General features: G+C 33.2%; 1 protein-coding gene and 1 long non-coding RNA gene across 14 annotated transcripts in view; one reads left to right on the top strand and one right to left on the bottom strand.

Moving 5' to 3' along the window:
* The window catches only part of LOC145305937 (uncharacterized), a 39,020-nt gene that overhangs the window by 8,950 nt on the left and 4,554 nt on the right, over positions 1–25,516 (top strand). For 2 of the 13 annotated variants that reach the window (XM_080147820.1, XM_080147821.1), the window contains exons 3-31: positions 3,779–3,842; positions 4,200–4,246; positions 4,977–5,073; positions 5,853–5,945; positions 6,343–6,374; positions 7,330–7,429; positions 7,720–7,815; positions 8,253–8,340; positions 8,809–8,883; positions 9,265–9,308; positions 10,690–10,727; positions 11,120–11,150; positions 11,411–11,450; positions 12,081–12,123; positions 12,522–12,565; positions 12,741–12,806; positions 13,878–13,970; positions 14,156–14,207; positions 15,622–15,716; positions 16,373–16,439; positions 17,230–17,306; positions 17,807–17,900; positions 18,460–18,544; positions 19,015–19,071; positions 19,473–19,523; positions 23,050–23,155; positions 23,512–23,557; positions 24,283–24,403; positions 25,124–25,249. In XM_080147820.1, the coding sequence (XP_080003946.1) occupies positions 3,779–3,842; positions 4,200–4,246; positions 4,977–5,073; positions 5,853–5,945; positions 6,343–6,374; positions 7,330–7,429; positions 7,720–7,815; positions 8,253–8,340; positions 8,809–8,883; positions 9,265–9,308; positions 10,690–10,727; positions 11,120–11,150; positions 11,411–11,450; positions 12,081–12,123; positions 12,522–12,565; positions 12,741–12,806; positions 13,878–13,970; positions 14,156–14,207; positions 15,622–15,716; positions 16,373–16,439; positions 17,230–17,306; positions 17,807–17,900; positions 18,460–18,544; positions 19,015–19,071; positions 19,473–19,523; positions 23,050–23,155; positions 23,512–23,557; positions 24,283–24,403; positions 25,124–25,249 (2,068 nt within the window). Of the gene's footprint in view, positions 1–3,778; positions 3,843–4,199; positions 4,247–4,976; positions 5,074–5,852; positions 5,946–6,342; positions 6,375–7,329; positions 7,430–7,719; positions 7,816–8,252; positions 8,341–8,808; positions 8,884–9,264; positions 9,309–10,689; positions 10,728–11,119; positions 11,151–11,410; positions 11,451–12,080; positions 12,124–12,521; positions 12,566–12,740; positions 12,807–13,877; positions 13,971–14,155; positions 14,208–15,621; positions 15,717–16,372; positions 16,440–17,229; positions 17,307–17,806; positions 17,901–18,459; positions 18,545–19,014; positions 19,072–19,472; positions 19,524–23,049; positions 23,156–23,511; positions 23,558–24,282; positions 24,486–25,123; positions 25,250–25,516 lie in introns of all 13 variants that reach the window. The other 11 variants (XM_080147824.1, XM_080147826.1, XM_080147831.1 and 8 more) reach the window with 10 other exon arrangements.
* Positions 1,049–3,029, bottom strand: LOC145305940 (uncharacterized). The gene is made up of 5 exons (XR_013874839.1): positions 2,249–3,029; positions 2,126–2,178; positions 1,987–2,045; positions 1,849–1,907; positions 1,049–1,678 (listed from the first exon to the last, which is right to left on the bottom strand). It is a non-coding gene; the product is annotated as an uncharacterized LOC145305940 (long non-coding RNA).

Below are 25,516 nucleotides of genomic sequence, written 5' to 3' on the forward strand. Positions count from 1 at the left end.
AGCAAATCCTCTAGTTTATGTTGGACAGTCAATGCTGATAAGGATCTGAGCAATTCCTTAACCGTGAGCAACCATTCCCTGCGTTCAACAACGCCTTCAGGACACTTGTTGCAGTTGCGCAATTCATTTTGCCTGGAGAGGAACAGAAGGTTAGCCTTACCAAAGTTAACCTTTAAAAGATCCATGCATTTTGAATAAAGCTCTTCCAAACCAACACAGGCCAATGCTTGGCCACCCAAACAATCAGTTTTAAGCTTTAACCCTCGGTCAAAGTCGCTATAGAGCCCAACAACAGAAAAATACTTGACAATCTCAGATTCAAAAGTGAAATAGTCAAGAGACTTTGGAGTCAAGGATCCATCAAAGAAGGGAGACTTAAATTTAACCCTGTTAACTCCTGTGTCACTAATGCCAGGTAATATACCAAGCTTGGTATGGGCATTAGCAACATGAAGTCTGGAGGCAGATTTGGATTCATTTAAGAGAAGAGTGAAACCATCCAAACGACGTACAGAATTATTATCTCCAGCAGTGGTAGCACTGCGAACAAGATCAGTAACCTGTTTTTGAATTTCAAGTGCCTGATCGCTGTATTGTTTAAGCAGAACTTCACCAGATTTAACCTCAAATGAAGTGGAGTAGGTTGCATGCAGTAGACTCTTGAAGTTTTGAGCACATGCCCTGACCTGGTCATCTAGAGACTGGATTAAGTCCATGACTCTCTGTTGGGCAATCAAAACATTGATTCCATTTCCTGGTGTAGCAGAATCAAGACCTGTATCTGAATGAGTGGACTGCACTGGAGGTTCATTATCTCTGGCCATTAAAGCCCTATAAAAGGTCTTACAATTATCCTTGAGAGTAATTGCATTAGCCAACATTGTTTCATCAAAGTCTTCCTTTAGATTTCCAGTGAATGTGTCAATAACACCTCTAAACCCTCTCATCAAATCATTGGAGAGCTCCAAATAAAAGGTGGTTCTGTTAGGAGATATCATTACAGGAGACAGACCTTCAATTTCATCTTCATAGGAGGATATCGAGCTAAAGTACGAAGAAATAGACTTCTTTTGAAGAGCTGTGGACGCCATTCTAACAGTGCTAATGGATAGAACTGACTTTGACCTGCTCGAATGGCTCCCTGAAAAGCTTTCCTCTGAAGAAACAGATTGATGATTAACTGAAGTGTTAATCCTTTCAACTCCAGGTAGAGATAAAAAAGAATCTGGGTCTACACGTTGGTCTACACCAGCTTGACTAAAAACAGTGGAAAGAGAAGAAAACCTTGGTGGATGACAATCAGGAGGAGAATCCTGGCTAAGATGATCAGTACAAGAAAAATCCCATTCCTCATCAACTGGAAGTGGGGAATTTATAGCACCTGAGTGGATAAGAGAAATAATATTATCCACTTTATGAGAAAGTGCAATAGCACGATCAACCTCAGCTGTATCAAATCCTTTAAGGGGGCTGGAAGAGGTCATTTACCTAAGGACCTAGACTAAATTGTTACTGTAGCAGCCGTGAAAAAAGAGTGGCTGCTATTAAGAACAAGAACAAGACTACCTGAGAAGAGGTAGCCCAAAAAACAGTAACTGAGAAGTCACAAGTGTGGGTTCATACTTATCTCTGCAAATATAGTTACACTACAGTCATGTACACATAGGTAACAATTTACCTAAAATAAAAAATACTATTTAGAATATTTAAATTAAATATTAAGTTAAATATTCTTTACAATTTACAAAATATTTAGTAAACATTAATAACTGGAAAAGAAGTTAAAAATAAAATTGATGGTTCCTATTTTTTTAGACTAGCTACTTTAATATATATAATTAAACTTACTGCGGAAGTATGGTTTGCAATGTTAATTTCCAGCCACTTTATCCACTATTCCATTCCTACTGGAAATAGTTTACATTATTATTATAGGTAGTGTTAAGATGTGTTCTTAATAATTCAAAGAATATGTGTTCATCTCACCTTGACCAATTCTGCTTAAAGAGGCACCAAGCACGAGAACAGTAACTGGTTTCTTTTGACTAAACACAGTAATTGTGAGCTTTGGCAGAAGAGCAAATTAGGTGTTTGAAAAATGAAATGAATTATGAATTATTAGTACCTATGGAATCAGCTCCATTGGGGTGCTTGGGAAAGAACACAGAAGGAACACTCCTATTATTAATAATATTCATTAGCTTTGATGTATTGTGTTAACTAATTATTTATTTGGAAATGTTTTTACCTTGGTGTCACTTTGTGTTCGATTTATCACTTAGTAGCATAGCATAGCATTTTACTTCTGAATACCATCAATTTATATATATAAGACTTATGGAAAAGAAGTTACATTTAATAGTCATTGAGACTAAAAGTAAATAAAATTCGGAAATTTTATATGACTTTAAACATTTAATGAAATTAATAAGTTATATGATTCAATAACTATTAACTCAACTGGTTAACAAAATAAATCATTAAAGGAAAATATTTTGTTCAACTTAAACAATGATAAAAAAAATTAAAAATTTTTTTTTTTTTTAAATATAAAACTTAAAAAATTACAAGTTTTTTTAATCAATTTACTTTATATAAAAAAGTAAAAGATTTAAAATTAACATAAACATATATTAATATAAAACTTAAAGTTACAAGTTTAATCATTTTACTTTATATAAAAAAAGTAAAAGATTTTTTAAAATTAACTTAAACACATTAATATAGCCAATTATTATAAAAGAATAAAGGGCTAAACAACATTAAGCTATTATTACATTTACAATAATAATAGTTAATAAATTTAAACTTAAAACTATAAAAACAGTTTAAAACTATAAAATCACTTAATTACTAGAGAACCAATCTGCTGAACAGATTGATTTATACTGAATTATATTATAATATTCCATAGAATTACAATTTGTAAACAATGTACTAGCAATACATGTGCAAATTACCACATTGGAAATATTTGGTTGGGCAGAGCACAAAAAATAAATTGCGGCATTTAAGTCTCTTTCCATGTAAGTAGGACAAATACTTCTCTGCATAAAAAATCCCGATTTGGGGGAAATTTGTGTAAAAAAAGAAAATCTCAGATTTTTACAAAAACAACAATTTAAGATATTTTATGGGAACTTTACATAAAATAACATATATATAAGTACTAAATCTTCTTATAAAGCTGGTTCTGGTGCCGTTGGAGGTCTCCAAATCTATCTTCTTATACTGTACAGTCACCAACTCTCATTACAGAGAAACCTGCCTTTATGATGTTGAATGCTGCGCTTGGTACATACTTGATTATTACAGGTTGTAATGATTTCGTATTTTAAATAGAGGTGCAAATTTATAAATAAGTAAATTAAAATCTAGTTATATCTGAACAATAACAGCTGCATATATTTGAAAAAATTTAGTATTCCATGTGTAGTTATTATTCAGACTTAAATGCCATATCCTTGTAATTCATGCAATTACTAGCGGCTATGCCCCTAATTGGTACGTTTTCTATTGGGAGGGTTGTTTTATCCTCCCCCAAAATAGTTATATACCTTCACAGGATCTATGAGAAGCTAGAAAGTAAAAGGAAACCATAAGGAAGTCTTAAGTCTTGGTACACACAGACTGACACACATCCTGTTACTTTCATATAAGGATATTTTTTTCTAAATGAACATAATTTTGAAAAGTTTGGGAACTGTTTTAAAAATGTCAATGCACTTAGTGAAAATATCCCCTTTTCGAGATATTGCAAAAAATTGTATTCTTTCAGGGCATTTTTCCGACGCGGCATTCACCGTAGCTATCAATGTGTACAAGGAGATGGTCAATGTCAGGTAATGTATTTAATCAATAACTTGCCTATGTGCTAGAGCGGGAAGGAGATGATATTGGACTGTAACTAGTCCCCAAAGTTTTATGAACATGCTCTATCGTTTCTTTTAAATCTTTAGGAACTAGCCAAAAGATCTAAAAAATTTTCAAGTTGGTAGTAATTTTAATCTGCAGAAGGGGTAATTTTGTTTCTTAACATTGAGGGTGTAAATCAAAAACAACTGATATACCTTATACCTGTTTTTTATATATTATTCTACCTAGAGATTTTGTTGAGAGAAATGATAATGAATGTTTCACTGGATTTGTCCATGAAAACAACTTTTAGCACACAAGTGTAAATTCATTATTTATTTAAGGTGAACAGCATAAACAGAACTAATTGTAAAAGGTGTAGATTCGACAGGTAAATATAAGGGGCAAGGATATAGCACTGAGAAAAAAAACAGGTTTCTTTGAAAGGATTTTTATGTTTTTGATATTGGATTCTTTATATGATATCTTGATTGAATTATACAAACTTTCAGTGTGTTTTCCACTAAAATAATTTTAATCTAATTAAGGGGAACATTATACTTGTACTTTATCGTTCATTTTCATCTCTGTGATTTTCATGAATGAATTTACCTATTATTGTAGTTACCTTGTAGAATGATATTTATAAACTTCATATTTAAAAGGGCTAATTTTTTAGGGATTCCCATTTAACATTAGTCATTTATAGCTATGTACCACATTATATACTAGCCGGAGTGCCTCTAGAGGCCTTCAGGGGTCCTTGATGTGGAGGGGGGAGGAGTCGACCCCCCTCCTTTCAATTGTAGTTTTAGAAAAGAAAAGTAAATAAAATGGGGGAGGGGGGGATTTTTATCTAGGGATGAAACCTCATGGGAGGAGGGTGGTAGTAACCTCCCCAAAAATAAGTATAAACCTTCCAAGGACCAATTGAAAAGCTACTATTTAAAGAAGAACCATGTTGATTCAGTGGTTAACAAGATCCTTTGGTACACAGACATTCAGATCCTGTTACTTTATTACAAGGATTTATAATACACAATTCTTTCTTGAAAGCTATATTCAAGAAGTAAGCTTTCTAGTATGTCATAGTAAATTAGAAAATATTTCTTTGTGTCAAGATGTCTGCTTGTTGGTATGAACCCGAACCTAGTTGATGCTTCCCTTAAGAAAAAGAATGAACCTGGAGACTCCATCACTATCAACATTAAACCAATGGTACTATTATTACATTAGATATTTTAAATAGCATGTCTGTTTGTCTGCCGCATGAAGTTTAAGATCTCGGCAACCACTGAACACTTGAACAGCCTGTACTCTACTTTTTAGTGAATACTTAATATACCTAGTATTTACTTGTCTATGGATGATTTGGACCCTTTCACAGATCTTATGGGCAAAAATACTGCATTTACTGTATGTACGTTATTCTATAAGTGACACAATCAGAAATAAACATTACGAAGGGAGGGGACATAGGACTATTATACTGTTTCAAATAGTTTTATAACGTTCTCTTATTTATTCGATGGCTTTAAATCTTTTGGCACTTTAGTTTAAGCTTAGATTGATGGTACAAATTATCAGTATCTTAACTGTTCCACCAATTAACTTAATCTACATAAGGGTTCATTTTTTTTATTGGAGATGTGCATCAATCAATTCTACAATCCTGTTATATAAAGTACTAGACTTTTTTCTCTGTAACGAAGGATCTCACTACTCGCTGAACCGATTTAGTTCTCCTTTTCAAGGTATCTTCAAATATGTTCTCGGATGGTTTTAGGCTATTTTATTTCAGGATTTATGTCTAGGGATGATTTTAGGCCATTTTTTGCCATTTCCTAGCTCTTGAAATACAGAGCCCCTAGATGCCAGGGGCGCAGCGGCTAGTTTATCATCTATTGTCATATCCCTTAAAACCCCTGTATGTAATCAAACGCATGTATGTTGAAAACCTACACTGCTTATGAACGTTACCTTCCTTATTTTTTTAGAAAAGTTTATTGGACATGACCACTAACGGATTGACCGAAGAACAGCTGAGAAATATAGTGGACCCATTCAGGCTCATCAACCAGCTTTCACAGGTTTATAAAAAAGCACATTAGTTCCAAGGAGGGAGGTACCCAAAGTTTTAGAACCACTAAAAATTTATTAATTTGCTGAGAAAAAAAAATTATTTGTTGAATCCTAACTTGTAGTATCCGAATTTTTCAATCAAATATTATAATCTACAGAACGGCTAATTTTGATTATCATCATTGGGGAACTATATTATATCAATTTGTCCATTTTATCCATAGGATCCCTGAGAATACACCGAAGGCCCGGGATAACAAAACTTGTATTAATTTTATGATTTTTAGTTTAATATTTATGTAAAATTCATGCTATACATGATTTTTCAGAATTGCTGAGAACCGATTCTAATCCATCGGATATTAATTGGTTTGTAAGCCATATTTATAAATGTTTTCTTTTCAGGAATTGGGTAATCAGTTTATTATTGAACAACATCAGGAATTTAATAAGTCTTTCATTTATAACATTTTACTAAAGGGGAGGGGGGGGGGGGCAATGCAACCATCTCGTAATCAATTGCACTTAGAATCCGAATTTCAGGATGAAATTTGGCATGAGTAATCCTTGGTAGGTCTATCTTCCCTAAATTGAAAAAAAAAATGGAAAAGTAAAGGCTGACGGCTGCCAGCTCAGCCGTTCAGCCGTTTTAAGACTTTTTTAGGGAAAAATTATCGATGATAATACAAATAAAATTCTAGTATTAGCTGCTTAACATCTAGAACCGACTGAAAAAGGTTAGTAGAAGCTAGAAAATGCCTAGAATATCATTTTTATACCAAATAATGTTAAACCATCATTCAAAAAGTTGATTCCTTTGGAATTAATGATTGATTTGTCCTGAAAATAGCCAAAAACCAGCTTAACGGCTGAGCCGCCAGTAGTTACTTTTCCAACTTTTTTTTTCGATTTAGGGAAAATTAACCTTCCAAAGATTACTCATACCAAGTGTCATTTGCGCATTGATTACGAGATGGTTGCATTGCCCCCCCCCCCCCATTTTTCTAAACATGGTAACCTGCTCAATGAATTTTATTCCTAACCTATGGTTGGCTTGGCTAGCTATCAAATTTATCAATTTTAACTTTATAAAGGCAACAGTTCTTTGTAATCCAACGAGGAAGGGGACATTTGAAAGTTTTATAATAATGTTTTCTTATTCGTTGGCTTAACAACTTTGGAGACTCTAGTTGAAATTTAATTGATTGGTTCATTAAGTTGAGTGTACAAACGTTTCAACCACTAATTGTTATTTACAAAAGGGGTAATTTTGTATAATATCATTGGGGATGTACGTCAGATTTATCGGCAATTGTCCTAACCCTTTGGGTCCCTGGCTAATCCCCCATAATTTTTTTTTCGAAATGTTTAAAGACTTTTTTGTTATCAACTTCAGGCGCATCATATTCCACAGCTAAATCAACAACAATTATATCAGCAACAACAACTTTTGCAGCTACAGAGAGAGCAACAGCAATTGCAAATCAAACAGGCAATTCTTAAAATTATTATATCAGAGCTCAAAGATTCCTTTTCATTCCACTTCTAATTGTGATTTTAATTTTTTGGGGGGGTTTCAATGGGCGATTTTTCCTGGGTGAGGTGGGTGGAGTTATAAAGCTTTCCTGGCCATATGAGAATCTTCAATGAAATGGAGAACTAAATTGGTTAAGCAAAATCTTTCGCTGTAGAAGGAAAGACATCTTGTTACTTTTGTAAAAAGATTCACATTTTAGCATTCTTTTACATTTAAAAAGTCAATTAAGAATTCATCAAAAAAAGGAGGTTATTGAAGAGGAACATCATCAAGATACACAAAGAAATCATCACCAGCAATATGGCAATGATCACCACAATAATCAAGCACGCCGTACTCAGCAGGGAAGGAGATTAAGTTAAACTAATATACATAGACAACTTTAATAGTTTAGTAGTGTTCTTTAGAGTGCCTCAGGTTTAGGTCATGTCCGAGCACAAAAACCTGACCTTTAAAAAACTATAATCCTATCTGAATAAGATATTTTTTCAGCAATCCTTTCTCAAAGATTCTCGACTTGATGTGAACCTTAAAACATTAGAACCTTCCAAAATCCCGTTAACCCACTCTTAACATATATAAAGACTTTGAAGGTTTAGATTACTAACACTTTTATAACTATTTCAAAATCTCTCAAAATATGTATTTGGGTTTAAACATGACCTCTGCGTTGAGCATTGCTTTGAATTAAGCTCTTGAAAATACCGTTTATTTTGTTTTGCTTGGGTAATCCTTATAACACCCACCCCCAACCCAATTAAATCTCCACTTCTATAAACAGCCAATACAAACTGCAGACTATAACCATCCAACAAATAAGAAATCACTCAAAGATCAAAATAAGAATAGAAAAGTTACTGAACAAGGTAAGATTCACTTATTACATTATATACAGAGTATTCAATAAGTTTTAACAATCTCCACATGTTTAATCAGAGCTCTAGAAAGATTTTTATTAACATTAGGTATTAGATGTTTTCATTGGAGGATTTATTTTTCAATGTTTTTTAGTTCGAAGGTTTTTTTATCTGGTAGGTTATCCTTGTTTTTTTGTCAATAAAGCTTAATATTTCAATAACTACTGTTCCGATTGAGCTGTTTTTATGGAAGCTTCACATCGGTCCCGGAATGGTTTTAGGCTACTTTATTTTAAATTCTAAGTCTTTGACAGGTTTTATTTTTTTTTCTGCCCCTTAGTGTCAAGACAAAAATGTCGCCTTTTTTTTAAACAATCAATTAAAAGTCTCGTTAAACTGTGCTATTAAGATTTTAAATCATTGATCTAAATGCAGACAACTTTTTTGTTGTAAAAACGCAGTGCTTATTTTTATTAGAACGCGGAGATGAAGAGCTAAACCCACTGATAGTTCCTGAAAGTGTAGAACATGAAACTGAACATTTACTCAATCAGGAATCATTTTCATTTGCAATTTTTACATGCAGAAAATATTTAATTTTAATTAAAATGGTAGTATTTCACATCTTATAACAATGGAAGGAAGGTAAATTGAGGACTTTTATAAAATATGAATGTGTTATTAACAACTAAGTATTTTCACAGGAGTTCTTCAAAGTTTCTTGGAGATCTGCAGGATCATACCTGGACACTAAAATTGGCCTGGAAATAGGCTTCAAAACTTTCAACCAATGATTTAATTTTACAAAATGGTCAAGTTTATTGACCATTATCGTAGCCCTTATTTATTATAGTAAGGAAGGCGGTTTTGCCACTATCCCCCTCCCCCCCACTGGTCAAAATATTAAAAAAATACTGAAAATGAATTTTCAATAGTTGGAGGAATGTGATGATCAACTAATGCTTATTGACACTCAGGTTATCTATGATACTAAATAGAATGATGTTTGTGTGGTAGGGTGAAGCGTTTCAACCCTACAACACGAGTTCGATTCAAAAGAGCCCCTAGCCTTAAAGATTCGGATCTACTGCAGTTCACGGTAAAATATTGCTGGTAACGAATATTGCTAAAAATTTATAAATTTTAAAGGCTGCTAGCTGCCAAACGGCTGAACGTACAGATAATACCTGCACACCATTTTAAGCGGTATAAGAAGGAATACAAATAATCTGAAATAGCCAAGATCCAATGATGCACAGGGAAAGCTTCACTGAAGAAAAACCGCGAAAAATAGGTCTTTTTCGCGCATTTCTCTGCACTGCGAGATAATTAGGCATTATTGATTTATTGCTATTCCAGATTATTTGTAGTCCTTCTTACACCGCTTAAAACAGTGTGCAAGATTGATCTGTACGTTCAGCCGTATGGCAGCTAGCAGCCTTTAAAATTCATAAATTTTTAGCAATATTCGTTACCAGCAATATTTTACCGTGAACTGCAGTAGATCCAAAGATTCTATCAATAAAGAACTACAAGTAGTAACTGTTAAAGAGATATATTTGAACTGAATGCATTTATAATAAGGTTTCTAGTTTATATACAAAATAGATGATAAATAGGTTAGGTAGAAAGGGTGTGGGGGAGATGGGGCGGAGCCCCATTCAGGTGAGCAGTAGAGTGGTAGGCTCCCATAAAGGGGGAAGGTAGACATCTCCCGGAAAAGGGTAGGTTGCTGGGGGCATGAAGGAGAGAGGGGCAGCGCCCCTCCCACTATCGGCGGTGTAATAAGTTGACCGCCACTTCTGATGTGTAGACAATGCCCAGAGGGGGCTGGATAGAATGGTGATAAGCTGGGATTAGCGCCGGGGTGTGATTTGATAAGCACGAAGCATAGCATACTCTGTAAAAGGCTTGTCCGTATGCCGCCTACCACATTTGTCTGTCAGTCAGTTTTTATTCCCTTTTTATTGAAACCTCCCCCTCAAAAATTCAAAGTTTTGCTATAGTATTAAGAAATATTCAATTTAAAATATATATACAGATCTAAGCTTTTTTACAATGAGGGTCGTTCTTATCATTATTTGCGCATGTTAGAGTTGTCCTATCAATTTATAAAACTTTTCATTATGATTTCTGAAATACTACAAATTAGAGAGCGTTGCAACTTTATAATCGCTTGCCAGTAGCGTTGAAACTATGATAATCATTTGTCATCATCATGTTTTTAGGATGTTGATTCATAGTACGATTAGTTTTGATCAGATTTAGGATTATTTCTCTATGTTTGTCAACTTTCCTTTTCTATCTGATTTTTTGAAATTCACTTTTAAAGATGTTGTAATCCTTGTTTTATTTTAGTTCATCAATGAAATAGCGAGTATGGATGATGAGTCAAATAGGAAAATTATTATTTTGTTTTCATACATCTTAGATAGATTTTGAAGAGTTTTGGAAAAAAATTCTTGTTTCCTCAAAGTACCTAGTTAAGCACAGAACCCCCTCCCTCCCACCTTTATTGGGAAATAAATTGAAAATAAGGGGAAGGGGTAGTTTTGCGTTTGTAGCTAGTATCATTCACTAAGTTACCTTGATAAAGATGACCCTACATGTAAGTATTATTTTCTTTTAAAGTATTTATGTATAAAATTTTCTTAAAACTGTGATAGAATTGGTAAAACATATTTTTGAAATTAGTATCTTACCGGGTTATAGAAATAATTTAAGACACCTTGACTTTATGAAAGTATTTAACTATCAAGATGAAATAATAATATGATTATATGATCTTTAGTGCCAGTACGGAAAGTGCTTTTAGCCAGGTAAAATTTCGTTTTCATTAAGAAAACTAGCATAAAACCATCCCAAGTCCTAAACCTTTAGATAGAATATGATATCCTAAAACCATCTCAGATTCTATGTAAAGCTTCTATTAAATCTAGAAATGAATCCGTCTAGTGGTTAATGGATCTTTACGGACAAGCAAAAAGTATTACTCAGTTTTAAATAACTTTTTGTTTTTTTTCTACATTAATCTTTTTCTACCTAAATATTTACCAATACATTTTCTTTCTTTTTTTAGGGTAGCTTAGAAAATGAGGCTGACTTAGAATTGAATGAAGGTATAATAATTTCAATTTAAAAATTTTCTGGTGGATTCTTATATAGAAATCCATATAATAGGGTCTTTTATGTAAATATTACAAATAAATTGTAGAAACATTAACTTTAACGATCAAAAATTGGTTTTACGCAGCTTAACTTGTAAAGCACACCATATGTAATGATCCATTTTGTCAAATTTATCCTTGCCTGATAGATACACTTCATGAAATAATCCCTTTTATTAGATTAATTCTTGCCTGATAGATACACTTTATGGAATAATCCCCTTTGTTATATTTATCCTTACATTAAATATACACTTAATGGAATTATCCCTTTTTAGATTTAACCTTGCATGATAGATGCAATTCAAGGAATAATCCCCTTTGTTAGATTTATCTTTGCATGATAAATACTTTTCATGAAACAATCCCTTTTGTTAGATTTAACCTTGCCTAAATGATACACTTCATGGAGTAATCCCTTTCGTTAATTAGATTTAACCTTGCCTGATAGATACACTTCATTAAATAATCCTGTTTGTAAGATTTATCTTTCTATGATTAATACACTTCATGAAACAATCCCTTTTGTTAGATTTAACCTTGCATAATAGATACTTTTCATGGAATTATCCGTTTTGTTAGATTTAACCTTGCCTGATGGAACTGGCCTTGTTGACGATTCAGGGTAAGAACATTTGGATTTCTGGTAGCAAGCAGTAATTAACAATGTGTCTTTATGCTGTCGAAGTTTTCTGGTTTTAATCTGGACCAAATCTCCTCACACTAAAGACGTTAAAAGTGTGACCTAATGCTGCCATGCCAGGCCCTTAATATTAGTAGTCAAAGTAGGTAGAATGTATTGGCCAATAAACAGACACTAAAATATCTTCCTTAACAATTTAAACAGCTTAACTTCTATTGGAGATAGGTACTCTTTCTGATTTTAAACAAGGGAAATAACGTACATTAATAGCGTTGCAATGTCAGAGAAAAGCTGTAAAAAATACAAAAAAAAATTGCCATGATGAAAAGTTCAATTTAAACAAATTGATTAATTAAGAACATAACGAATGTCTTCTTCAGATTTGAAGATTTGCTATTGTATCCGTATGGCAGCCAGGACGATTATCAGGAAAAAGAGATTTTCAAAACAAAAAAAAACAGAAAGTGGGAGGGGTAGATTAAACCGAAAGAGAATAGTTTGGTGAGATTTTGACACAGGGCATCTAGATTTTTTTTTATATAACAAGTTACAAACGAAACAAATATTTATTTGATAAATTTTAAAAATCCTTGAAAAAAATCAGCTGGTGGGGCTAGAGGATGATGGTGGAGAAATAGTGGAACTTTGTGGAGTTAATGACAAAGGTACTTATAATTGGGACGTTATGGAAAATCATTTATTCACTCAGAGGACTTTGGACTGTATTTATGTTAATCTTTTTTTACTATTACCTCGTAAGGGTGGGATTCTCCTTCGATTTAAGTGATCATCTAGAGAATCCAGAGCATCATCCACGTGTAATAGGATGCGATACTCTAACACCCAAGGATATTAGGTTAAGACAACCAACCCTTTGATTGCACGACCCTTGTCTGAGAAGTCCTAACTGTGCATGGTAGTGAGTTGCGCCTGTTAATGGGCCAATACATTCCCTCTTCTATTTATGTCGCGCACCTGACAAAGCAGCACTTGGAACCATTTTTAACGTCTTTAGTTATGATGCGGTGTCAGCCCGAGATTCGAACCTATCACCTCCCCGGCGACGAGCGGATGCGCTACGTGTTGAGCCACGATCGCGGGTTATGTTATACTTTTACTTTTAATCTCTGCAGGCAGACCACTTCATGACTTTCATTAGCCTCCTTGGTGTTTTATGTTTTTAAAAAGCGAAGCTACTCTATGATTCATTTTGTCCGTCAGGTAGTAACATTAAGGGGGGAAATGTCATTTTCTCGGCAGATTGAAAAGATAGAGGGCTGATTTTTTGTGTGAAGATTCCCTATACCAGTTGAATTAGCATCGAGTATGTTATTGGTCCGTAATTTTGTCAGTAATGCCACAAAAATATGAATTCATGAATGACCGATTGTAAAAGCTTTCGTTATTTATGTATATGATTGTATTCTTGATTTATGACCACTACGCGTCTTCTCTTAAAATCACGCTGTCCGTAATTCCAATTCAGCCAATTAATTCCATTTGAAATTCCCGAAAATCAAATATTTTTTGGAGTATAGTTGGAGTAAAACTTGTTTTTTGGTGTAACTGAAAGAAAAGTGGATAAGAAAGGGGGTTGAGGGGAATTTTCAATTAGAATTGTTTGTCAAAATCACATTTCCTTTTCCCTGCATACCTGATTTTTTGTGCTTCGCTACTTATGGATGTTGCTATCCATGTTTTAGTATTTCTCAGTTAGTAAGTTATTACTTTTTTAGGGGCTTCAGATGAAATTGCTAAGGATGTAAATAATAAAAGTTCTCACATTGAGAATTCAATACAACAAGAGAATAGTTCCAACACAGGTTTAGGTTTATTAATCAATCAACTAGTTTTAAATAATTTTGCAACTGGTTTTTTTTTTAGGAAATAGTCCAAAATATATGTTTGTTTTTTCTAAAAAGGCAAATTTTGCAAGGTTATTTTCCACTTATATTCCTAAGGATATTTTAGATTTCAATATTCTCAATTGATTAGTTGATTGATTGATTATAAGGAAATTCAGCAGCTCCAGTGGCATTCGCGAATGAGGAAGATCTAACATATGTGTAAGTTTTATTTCTCAATTTTTTTCCTAAACTTTGAATGTTTCTTCTGTTTTAACATATTTAAAGGGGAGGGATACTTAAACCTAAAACACAAAGGGCAACATAATCAAAAAGAGTAACAGCACTAAGATTTGATATGGCATTTAGTTGAGCACTGAGCAGTTTTTAAAAGCTTTTTAGTTTAGTTTTTTAGCTTTTTTCGTTAATTTAGGCATGTTAGAATTGTCCTATCGATTTAAAATTTTGCATGGTGATTCCTTTAATAGTTAGGTACGATTTAGAAAGCGTAGAAACTCTATAATCATCACCAAAATGTCCGTACGTCTATTTTAAACATGTTAATTTTTTACTTTTTTAACAACTAATTTTTATGTGATCTAATCATCCGATTGATCTGATTTTTGTTACACTGATTCCTGGTACAACAAAGTACAATATTATAAGCGAAATAACTCTATAATCAAGTCCTAAAAATATAAGTATGTCCATAAACATTATTCTGTATCAAGCAGTTTTTGAACAAATTTACTTACAATTTTGTTTCGACTCATTTATATTATGATTATTCAGTTCTGACACTATACAAGTGTTAATGTCCGTTTGTCCTACCGTTTCAGTGCTTCGCTTTTATGGATGTTGTCATCCTTGTTTTTTTACAGTTTCACATTGTATCCATCAAAAAAACTGTCATGTCAAACCCATGTGCTATCACTATTTTTTTGGGTTAAGTTCTTTTGTGTTTTAAGTTTGGTTACAAAAAGTTGTACTAAACTCCCACCACCCCAACCCCTTCCTCCTCCCTCCTTTATTTAAGCTTAATGCTTTTTCGTCATTTGTATTATAAATAAGACAAAAAATCAACTCAACCAGTGTATGATTTTAAAAAGCATGTTCTAAAAGTATAATCATATTCGAGATTTCCATATTACATCAGTTTAAACATTCAATTTACAAATAAGAGAAATAATCACCACCTGCTATGTAGGTTTTGTGTGTCTCTTATTTTCAGATAGGCTTTGTGAGTCTTAGTAAAGTTTTCGTGACTTAATATTAATATATTATCAATTTACTGTTAGTTTGACTTTATCGGAGCCTTTGGTGGTCAGTATATATGGTTCTTCTTGCTTATCTAAATGGAAGAATGATATATTTGAATACTATCTTCGGGGAAAAATTGGCGTCAATTTAGGTTGCCATTTCCAATGTCATTTATTAGTCATCCAGTGGGAGGTGAGTTGGGGAATCGTTATTTTAGCCCTCTACAAGTTTTACTTTATTAGAGTACATGATATATAATCTGGCGTTAGATCCAAGTAGTAATAAATCCATTGTTATCTGATTAATGATAAGAGTATGTTCCATTGATTGCTGAGGAATATTGGGATTCAGATTCTCTGTACTTGGGCATTTTTAGGTATCCTGTTATTGAAGAGGAAACCTTGAATCCTATCCATGGTGTAATGGCAGAAGTACCCATAGTCAATAATCCTCCCACTCCCACATCAGTATCAGGAATCAAGATGTTACAAAATTATAATTATGAAATAGTAGTTTTTTGTTCTGTACTTTAAAATTGAGATAATTTCTAAACTGATTGAGTTCTCCATCTTAGGGAAGTTTCACTTATGTCCCGATGTGGTTTTATGCTATTACTTTCCCTACTTTTTGAATACAGAGCTTTAAATGCCAGAGGCACAACTTATTTTTTTAATGAAACTACTTTACAAGTCATTTAATAGGTTGGTTACATAGTAAGTGAATGTGTTCTTGCGTGACAGGCTTTTCATCCAGGGATCTTAAATTGATTTACATCCCCAATGATAATAAACAAAATTAATCCTTCTTTCGGTCACAATTAGTGGTTGAAACGTTTAATCACTCAACTTAATAAACCAACCAATCAAAATTCATTTGAAGTTCCCAAAGTTGTTAAGCCAACAAATAAGAGAACGTTATTATAAAACTTTGGTGACTTAGTAATAGACAGCCTAATGTCCTCTCCCTCCCTACTTGGATCACAAACACCTTAGAAAATCCTTGACGAGACAACAAACGATAAATTGATGACCACACCCAATTGTGATGAACAAACATATTAAATTAACCCATTTAGTAGATTACAATTATTTGGAAAAAAAGATTGTTAAATCTTGATATCTAATGACCAGGAAAAGAGGATTCCTGTGTTGATCCCGCCTACATAGCATACATTGAGGCATACAGCGGGATTGCAGGAAGAGACCATTTTATTTTCAATAATACATTTCATTTGCATTAAATTCACCATTTTTAAAAAACAATTAATCCATGTGTGTGTGTGTGTGTGTGTGTGTGTAGCCATAGTTTCTTAGTGTTTGGACCTAAGTAGTCATGGAGAAGGACGAGACACTTTTGTATAGCCATGAGGGATATCAAGCTCCACGCTCTAGTACATTATGCCTTGACCCGCTGTCTCAAGGGAGCTACTCTTTATTACCTCACCCTCGCCGAGTATTGCAGGTGTCCCAAATTAGGTCACCGTATTGAATGACGCTCTCCGCAGAGGAGCTTGGAATCAGGGTTGTACAGATATTATGTACGTGACTATTAAGTATCCAAACCACTCAATAATCTCCCTTTTTACACAACCAGGGGAAGTTGCGTGAACTTATTCAACTGAGAAATTCGAGTTGCCACATGGGGACTTGAACTCGAGCTCTCATCACCGTAACCCAGTGCTTACCACTGAGATACGATGCCCCTATCAATTAATCCATTAAATGTGTTGGTCCAGGGCAGGCTTTAAGCTATTTAACAGACGTTGCACCAATGCACACTACACACACACATCCATTTTTACTTTAGTTTTGGTATATTGAAGTAAGACATGGAAGATTATATTTTTATAAATCTGAAAAAATTATATTTCAATCCGTCGTAAAAAAAACCTTAAATGCTTAATGTGGATACACTTGCATGTCGATATATAGAAGCAGTGAAGCCTAATCGTATTAGGAGTCATTATATAAAAATCCACTCTCTTAGTATCAACAGTGTTAAATGCGACGCAGTCAGAAAACCAGTCTCAAACTAATAACACAGCTTCTAAATTAACTTCAGGCAATTTTCTTATAACTGCAAAAATATTTTTTTCTATTAATATGTATATGGAATATGGATAGATAAATGATGGAGAAAAATCTTTTTTTAGTAAAATGTTGTTTGATTGTTTAGTTTTATATAGAGTGAAATATTTGAAAGAATTTTTGTATTTATGCTACATTTTATTTTCCAATTTACTTACTTCATTTATCATTACTTGAGGTCTTACTCTTTAGTCTTTACGCTAAAGAGCTTTGTATTATACACAAACTGAAATTACTTGACCAGTTTTCTAGATAATTATTATATCTAAAACTAGCGGCCTCTAGGGGCGCTGTATTCAAAGAGGCAAAGGGGGGCGCTAAAAAAAGTTGAAACCCATTCCAATAATTAAACCTGAAAATAGAAAGGTTCAGTAGTTATAAGGATCTTAAGCTTCAGACAAAAAGCCCTTATTACTTTATTTAATAGGATTGTTGTTGCATTTGCTATAAATGGTTATAAAGATAAATTAAAAGAACCTTCAACAACTGAATCTGAATCTGCTGATCTGAACACAACCACGCTTGTTGGAAAGATCACACAAGGAGCTGATGATAATTTAGATAATCAAGGAATAATGTTTAGCCATTTAAATTAAATTATAAGTAATTTGAGTAATGGTTAATTTTTCATCTCATCTTTAAAATGACCTAGCTAATATTGTTTGGCTCACACAAAGGACAAAATGAAATGAGAATTAGTGCTAAAATCGAAATATATCTTCAAGTCTTTGGACATTTTTAATTAAAATAGGTTGAAAAACATTCTAATTTACAAACTACTAATCTTTCAATTACTCTTTTAATAAATGCAATTTATTAAAACAAATCATTTGATATTAAAGCTTTTTATTTTGTGTACCTATTTTAAAACTGTAATTTCCGCAATATTAATGAAGTAAACTTACGTAATGAACTACCTATTAAATTAAAAACTTTAGGGGTCAATATTAATGGAAAAAGATTTTCTGTAGTTCTGGCTGCTTTGTCTTTATGAACAATGTACATGAAGGGGACGGGACAGTCATCTTATTTTATTTTTAAAAGTTTCCAAACTTATTTCATTTAAAGTTGATGAGGGGGGGGGGGGAGAATGATGAATCTATTGCTAAAAATGGTTAAGTATTTTTAGATGATGCACCAGATGTTGGATGTGATGATAATTATGTAGATAATGATGCCATATGTATCCAGGACAATTCTTTCCACAACAAGGTTAGTCATAGCAATCTACTCTAATAAAATGTTCCTTTCAGCTGGCTAATATAACGACCTTTTTACCCAACCCCTCCCCTTCTACTAGAGGAAAGTACTTATTAATACATTAGGACTTAAGTCGTAACCTATATTGATGACAATGTTACCCCTGTCATAATATCCACGTATATTATATCCATTGTCAAGACGTAAGCTTAGATTTTAAAAAAATGAAATGCTACATCTGGAATTTATAAGAAGTGTAAATAAATAAAGTGTGTGAGTTCATAAACATATTTTGTATCATCTAAAAGTCACAAAGCTATTCTATAAGTCAAAGTCTGACCGTCAGTCTGATAATCTCACAAGTTATTCTGGTTAAAAGAAGAGGAGAATACTATAGTTTAAAAGACTGACAGACTTTCAAGCTTGACATGTAGCGTAGATTTTCATAAAAATGTATGAATAACAATTGCTATTACTTTCAGCAGTATTCCTGGGTCACTTGTGAAAACAACAACAATGGTAGATCTATGCCAGCTGATAAGGAAACATAAAACTAATTACACAATATCTTTGCTGCCCATCAACAATAACAACGGATCTTGCGCATTTCAAAGAAATAACAACTATTAATGCTGCTATCTACCATTCTGCTTAATGTACATCTAATGCACTAACATTGTTATAAGCAGCATAAAAATGGTCTATAAATAATCTTGCAAGGTCCACTGATACTCATTTAAAATAATCGCGCATTTATGCTTGCAAACTTTGCATTATTGAGTATTTAGTATTTCAGATTATGTCGGTTACAGTTCTAACAATCTACCTTGAACTAAACTGAGATGTACTTATTGTAAGAGATAATTGTAAAAAAAAATTACGATTGCTGTGCTACCCAGCAAATTTTAAAATTATCGTTAATGTTTTTTTTGTTATTGTAAAGATGATAGCAACGCCATCACCATCTAGACAACAAGGACAAATAACATGCAGGAGTGTTCAACACACAATAACTTAAACATCACTGAGAAATTAATTTTCCAGTATATGCTAATTTAATATGTAATATTATGAAGAGTAGAATCTCTACAAGTGTCCTTTCCCTCATTGAATAAGGGGGGGTAAGTTTATAAAACAACATAACCTTCTTTTAATATATCATTTAAATATTTGAAGAAAAAATTACAATTGGCCTCCAGGTTCAGGTGCTGGAGGCCTCCTGGTGGCCTCTGGACAGGTAAAAAATCTAAATTTACTTATTTGAACAGTTAGAGGTAAGTTTATAAAACAACAAAACCTTCTTTTAATATATTATTTAAATATTTCAAGAAAAATTACAATTGGCCTCCAGGTTCAGGTGCTGGAGGCCTCCAGGTGGCCTCTGGACAGGTAAAAAATCAAAATTTCTTATTTGAACAGTTAGAGGTAAGTTTATAAAACAACATAACCTTCTTTTAATATATTATTTAAATATTTCAAGAAAAAATTACAATTGGCCTCCAGGTTCAGGTGCTGAAGGCCTCCAGGTGGCCTCTGGACAGGTAAAAAATCTAAATTTCTTATTTGAACAGTTAGAGGTAAGTTTATAAAACAACATAACCTTCTTTTAATATATTATTTAAATATTTCAAGAAAAAATTACAATTGGCCTCCAGGTTCAGGTGCTGGAGGCCTCCAGGTGGCCTCTGGACAGGTAAAAAATCAAAATTTCTTATTTGAACAGTTAGAGGTAAGTTTATAAAACAACATAACCTTCTTTTAATATATTATTTAAATATTTCAAGAAAAAATTACAATTGGCCTCCAGGTTCAGGTGCTGGAGGCCTCCAGGTGGCCTCTGGACAGGTAAAAAATCAAAATTAAAGGTCAACTTATAAAACAACATAACCTTCTTTTAATATATTATTTATTATATTATTATTGATTCCCAACGGTCCCTAGTATAAAATATGGAAGGTAATTTGAATTTTTGATATCAATGAGGTAGGTAAGTAATATAATAAAAAAATATGTTTATTTTCAATTATTGAGGTAAATATTTTTAAGGTTATACCTGAAATACATAAATAACATTTGAAAATATGCTTACTTTGTTTTACAAGTTTACCTCTAACTGTTCAAACAAGAAATTTTGATTTTTTACCTGTCCAGAGGCCACCTGGAGGCCTGCACCACCTGAACCTGGAGGCCAATAGTAATTTTGTCTTCAAATATTTAAGTAACATATTAAAAGAAGGTTATTTTGTTTTATAAACTTACTTTTAACTGTTCAAATAAGAAATTTTGATTTTTTACCTGTCCAGAGGCCACCTGGAGGCCTGCAGCAGCTGAACCTGGTGGCCGATTGTAAATTTTCTCCAAATATGTAAGTAATATATTAAAAAAAAGGTTATTTTGTTTTTTAAACTTACTTCTAACTGTTCAAATAAGAAATTTTGATTTTTTACCTGTCCAGAGGCCACCTGGAGGCCTGCAGCAGCTGAACCTGGAGGCCGATTGTAATTTTTTCTCCAAATATGTAAGTAATATATTAAAAAAAGGTTATTTTGTTTTATAAACTTACCTCTAACTGTTCAAATATGAAATTTTGATTTTTTACCTGTCCAGAGGCCACCTGGAGGCCTGCACCACCTGAACCTGGAGGCTGATCTTAATTTTTTCTTCAAATATGTAAGTAATATATTAAAAGAAGGTTATGTTGTTTTATAAACTTACCTCTGACTGTTTTAATAAGAAATTTAGATTTTTTACCTGTCCAGAGGCCATCTGGAGGCCTGCAGCACCAGAACCTGGAAGCCGATTGTAATTTTTTCTTCAAATATATGAATAATATATTAAAAGAAGCTTATGTTGTTTAATAAACTTACCTCTAACTGTTCAAATTAGAAATTTTTATTTTTTACCTGTCCAGAGGCCACCTGGAGGCCTGCAGCACCTGAACCTGGAGGCCGATTGTAATTTTTTCTTCAAATATGTAAGTAATATATTAAAAGAAGGTTATGTTGTTTTATAAACTTACCTCTAACTGTTTTAATAAGAAATTTAGATTTTTTACCTGTCCAGAGGCCATCTGGAGGCCTGCAGCACCTGAACCTGGAAGCCGATTGTAATTTTTTCTTCAAATATTTTAATAATATATTAAAAGAAGCTTATGTTGTTTAATAAACTTACCTCTAACTGTTCAAATAAGAAATTTTGATTTTTTACCTGTCCAGAGGCCACCTGGAGGCCTCCAGCACCTGAACCTGAAGGCTGATCCTAATTTTTTCTTTAAATATGTAAATAATATATTAAAAGAAGGTTATGTTGTTTTGTAAACTTACCTCTAACTGTTTTACTAAGAAATTTAGATTTTTTACCTGTCCAGAGGCCATCTGGAGGCCTGCAGCACCTGAACCTGGAGGCCGATTGTAATTTTTTCTTCAAATATTTAAATAATATATTAAAAGAAGGTAATGTTGTTTTATAAACTTACCTCTAACTGTTCAAATTAGAAATTTTGATTTTTTACCTGTCCAGAGGCCACCTGGAGGCCTGCAGCACCTGAACCTGGAGGCCGATTCTAATTTTTTCTTCAAATATGTAAATAATATAGTAAAAGAAGCTTATGTTGTTTTGTAAACTTACCTCTAACTGTATAAATAAGAAATTTTGATTTTTTACCTGTCCAGAGGTCATCTGGAGGCCTCCAGCACCTGAACCTGGAGGCCGATTGTAATTTTTTCTTCAAATATGTAAATAATATATTAGAAGAAGGTTATGTTGTTTTATAAACTTACCTCTAACTGTCCAAATAAGAAATTTTGATTTTTTACCTGTCCAGAGGCCACCTGGAGGCCTCCAGCACCTGAACCTGGAGGCCGATTGTAATTTTTTCTTCAAATATGTAAATAATATATTAAAAGAAGGTTATGTTATTTTATAAACTTACCTCTAACTGTCCAAATAAGAAATTTTTTATTTTTTTACCTGTCCAGAGACCACCTGGAGGCCTGGAGCTCCGGAACCTGGAGGCCTATCCAAAAAATCTTAAAACTTCGTGAAATTCATCATATAAGAATAATTTTATCCCTAATAACCTACCCTCTTAGTCCAAAGATAAAGCCAGGGTGCCAGGTTTACGCAAATGTGTCAAAACTTCCCCCCCCCTTGATTCTTTCTTTCTCCTAGTAGGTATAGAAATGATTCTTATCCTTATAAAAAAGTAACAGGATGTCTTTATGTGTGCAGCAAAGGATTTTGTCATGGCTTTCCTTTCCAATGTATCTTCTCATAAATCCAGGGAAGGTCTTTAACTATTTTTGGTGAGGGTACCTCCACCCTCCAATGGTGAATCACTTAAAATAAAATGTATTTTTCAAATCTAAAATTAAAAGTATATTTTCGACATCCTCCTACCTCTCATTCTAGTGTCCCTTGTGTCATCAAGGGTTGTAGCCTCTAGTTACAAATATTGCTTCTATAAACAGTCTAAATGCATCTAAAACTTTTTGTGTTCTTGTTGAATGAACACACATAGTAGATTGTATACAAACAGTTCTGTTCCATTATCAACAAATTACACCTCACCATCTCAGAAAGCCACCACAACTAATGGTTTCCATCCCTATTCATCTGATACAGGTAAGAAAATAAAAATTCTTTTTTTAGAAGCAAAGCTACTCTGTAATTCACTTTGCCTGTCCAGCCTGCACTCCGTTAGTCTGATCGTAACGTTATGGCAGTATTGAGATTATCGCGGATGCTATTCAACCCAACTGCATCCGTCGGTATATTAGTCATGCTAAAAAATATGAATGTAAAAATATATGTCAAAGGTTTCATAATTAAAAAAATATTCTTGATTTATAACCTTTAGATATCTTCTCTTATAATTGTTTGTGAGTATTACCTTTATGTTTTTTTTTGTGTTTTGCTACTCATGGATATTGTCATCCTCATTTTGTAATGATATTTTATAAAAATATCAAAACTTTAAGGTGAAACTGGACCAAGGTGTAAGATGAAGCCAACTTGTTTAACGTACAGGAATGAGAAATTTTTAGAAGCAAAGTAGCTTATACATTGTGTAAGTATGTCTGATGCTCTGTCTGTAATCAGTATGCCCATTATTTGTTTTCTCCAATGTTTGGATAACTTACAAAAACGCAAATGACAAGAATGACAACATCCATTAAAGCAGAGATCAACAAATCAGAGGACAAAATCCACGAGTTGAGTATGTAAAAGCATAAAAAATCATGATTAGACAACCTATTAAAAGGAGTTTTAAAGGTGATGATTAGTGGTCATAAAATAAGGGGAAAGAAAAAAGAAAATATTAATATTAGATACCTAATCACAAAACTTTCACATATCATAACAAATCTTTCAAAATATTTCATAAAGTTAAATTTAGAAAAAGTTGTCGCTCATTTAAGTATAGAATAAATGTATTTTGTAGCTTGACTGACAGAATGAAGGACCATGTAAGTTGAATACTGGATTTTCTTTGGTAAATGGTATCTTCAAAGAAAAAAATGTGCAGTCTATCTAACTTGAAGAGCAGCCAAGAAAATAGTTTATGGGCTGACGGAACGCGGACGAAGTTAATTATAACTTTTTTAACGTATTTTATTATAACGCGTTGAAGGATCGAGATTCGAACCTATCACCTCCCTGAGGATGAGCGGATGCGCAATGTGTTGAGCCACGGTCGCGGGTCCTAATTAATGCATAGATAATACACATCTAAAAATTCATAATTTAATCAGAGAAAATCCAGGATATCTACCGCGGCAACTAAACAGGGAGTCCGTAACAAGTCAGGCACAATCATTATCTCCTCACCAAAACTATCCAATACATTCTCCATATCCTACTTATACCCAGGTAATCTATAACAACTCAGGCACAAACATTATCCCCTCACCACAACTATCCAATACATTCTCAATATCCTACTTATACCCAGGTAACCATGCCTATAATTCTATTTTATATACATACTAGCGGCTTTGCCCCTTGCCTCTAGGGGCTTTGCCCCAAGAGTTAAAAAACTGTGGTGTTGGTAATGCAGCACCAATATTTTAATTACCTGCCTGAAAAAAAAAATTGTGGTAGTGGTGCTGCAGCACCATTGTACCAATGTTTTAAATAACCTGCCTTAAAAAAATTAGGTTTTTTTTTGTTTTTTTTTGGGGAATGAAGGTGTCTCACCCCAAGAAAATAGCCTAAAACCACCACAGGACCAGTAAATGTATTCCCTGAAGAGTAGAATCCAATCGGTTCAGAGGTTACCGAGATCTTAAGCTTCAGACGGACGGACGGAGAGACATCAAGCTACTTTGTATTATAGATTAAGACCTTGGATTATTATGCCTTTGGGCCTTATAAGGGTCAAAAATATTGTCGAGCAAAACTTGAAAAAATCGCTCAACTTGTTCGGACATCCTAGAAAATTCAATTGATAAATAAAATAAATTTTATATCCAAATGATAACATATATTTCAATTAAGGAATAGCAAAGATATATATCTTTTAGACGTAAAAAAGTAATTTTAAATTCCAGTTAACTATTATTTTGTCTAAACAAGTAACTGTTGTTTTAGGTTCTTCCAACAATATCGCCACAAAGACGTCACATGGACTTTGTTCCTATACCCTACGGCGGTGGTGGACAGTCATTTCTGTATAATGACGGCAATTCGTCTTCACATAACGGAGGCAGGAGTAAAGTGAGGAGTAAATGGCACAAATTAAAATATATGAGTATTGCCTCTACTTACTCATACTTATGTAAAAGTAACAGGATGTATGTAATTCTGTGTGAAGAATCTTGCAAACCGCTGAATCTATTAGAATCTACTTTACAGTGAAGATTTCTACATGTCCAAAAACTGTTTAAAGCTATTATAGAAGCCCATTACCTCACCAAAAAAAAAAATTTAAAGTGTTATTTGTGTTGTGGTTTTAAAAAAATTTAAAAGTTTTTTTTTTTTGTT

Source organism: Acartia tonsa, chromosome 14 (genome assembly GCF_053477335.1).
Source record: "Acartia tonsa isolate MP-2025a chromosome 14, ASM5347733v1, whole genome shotgun sequence".
NCBI classification, from domain to species: domain Eukaryota; kingdom Metazoa; phylum Arthropoda; class Copepoda; order Calanoida; family Acartiidae; genus Acartia; species Acartia tonsa.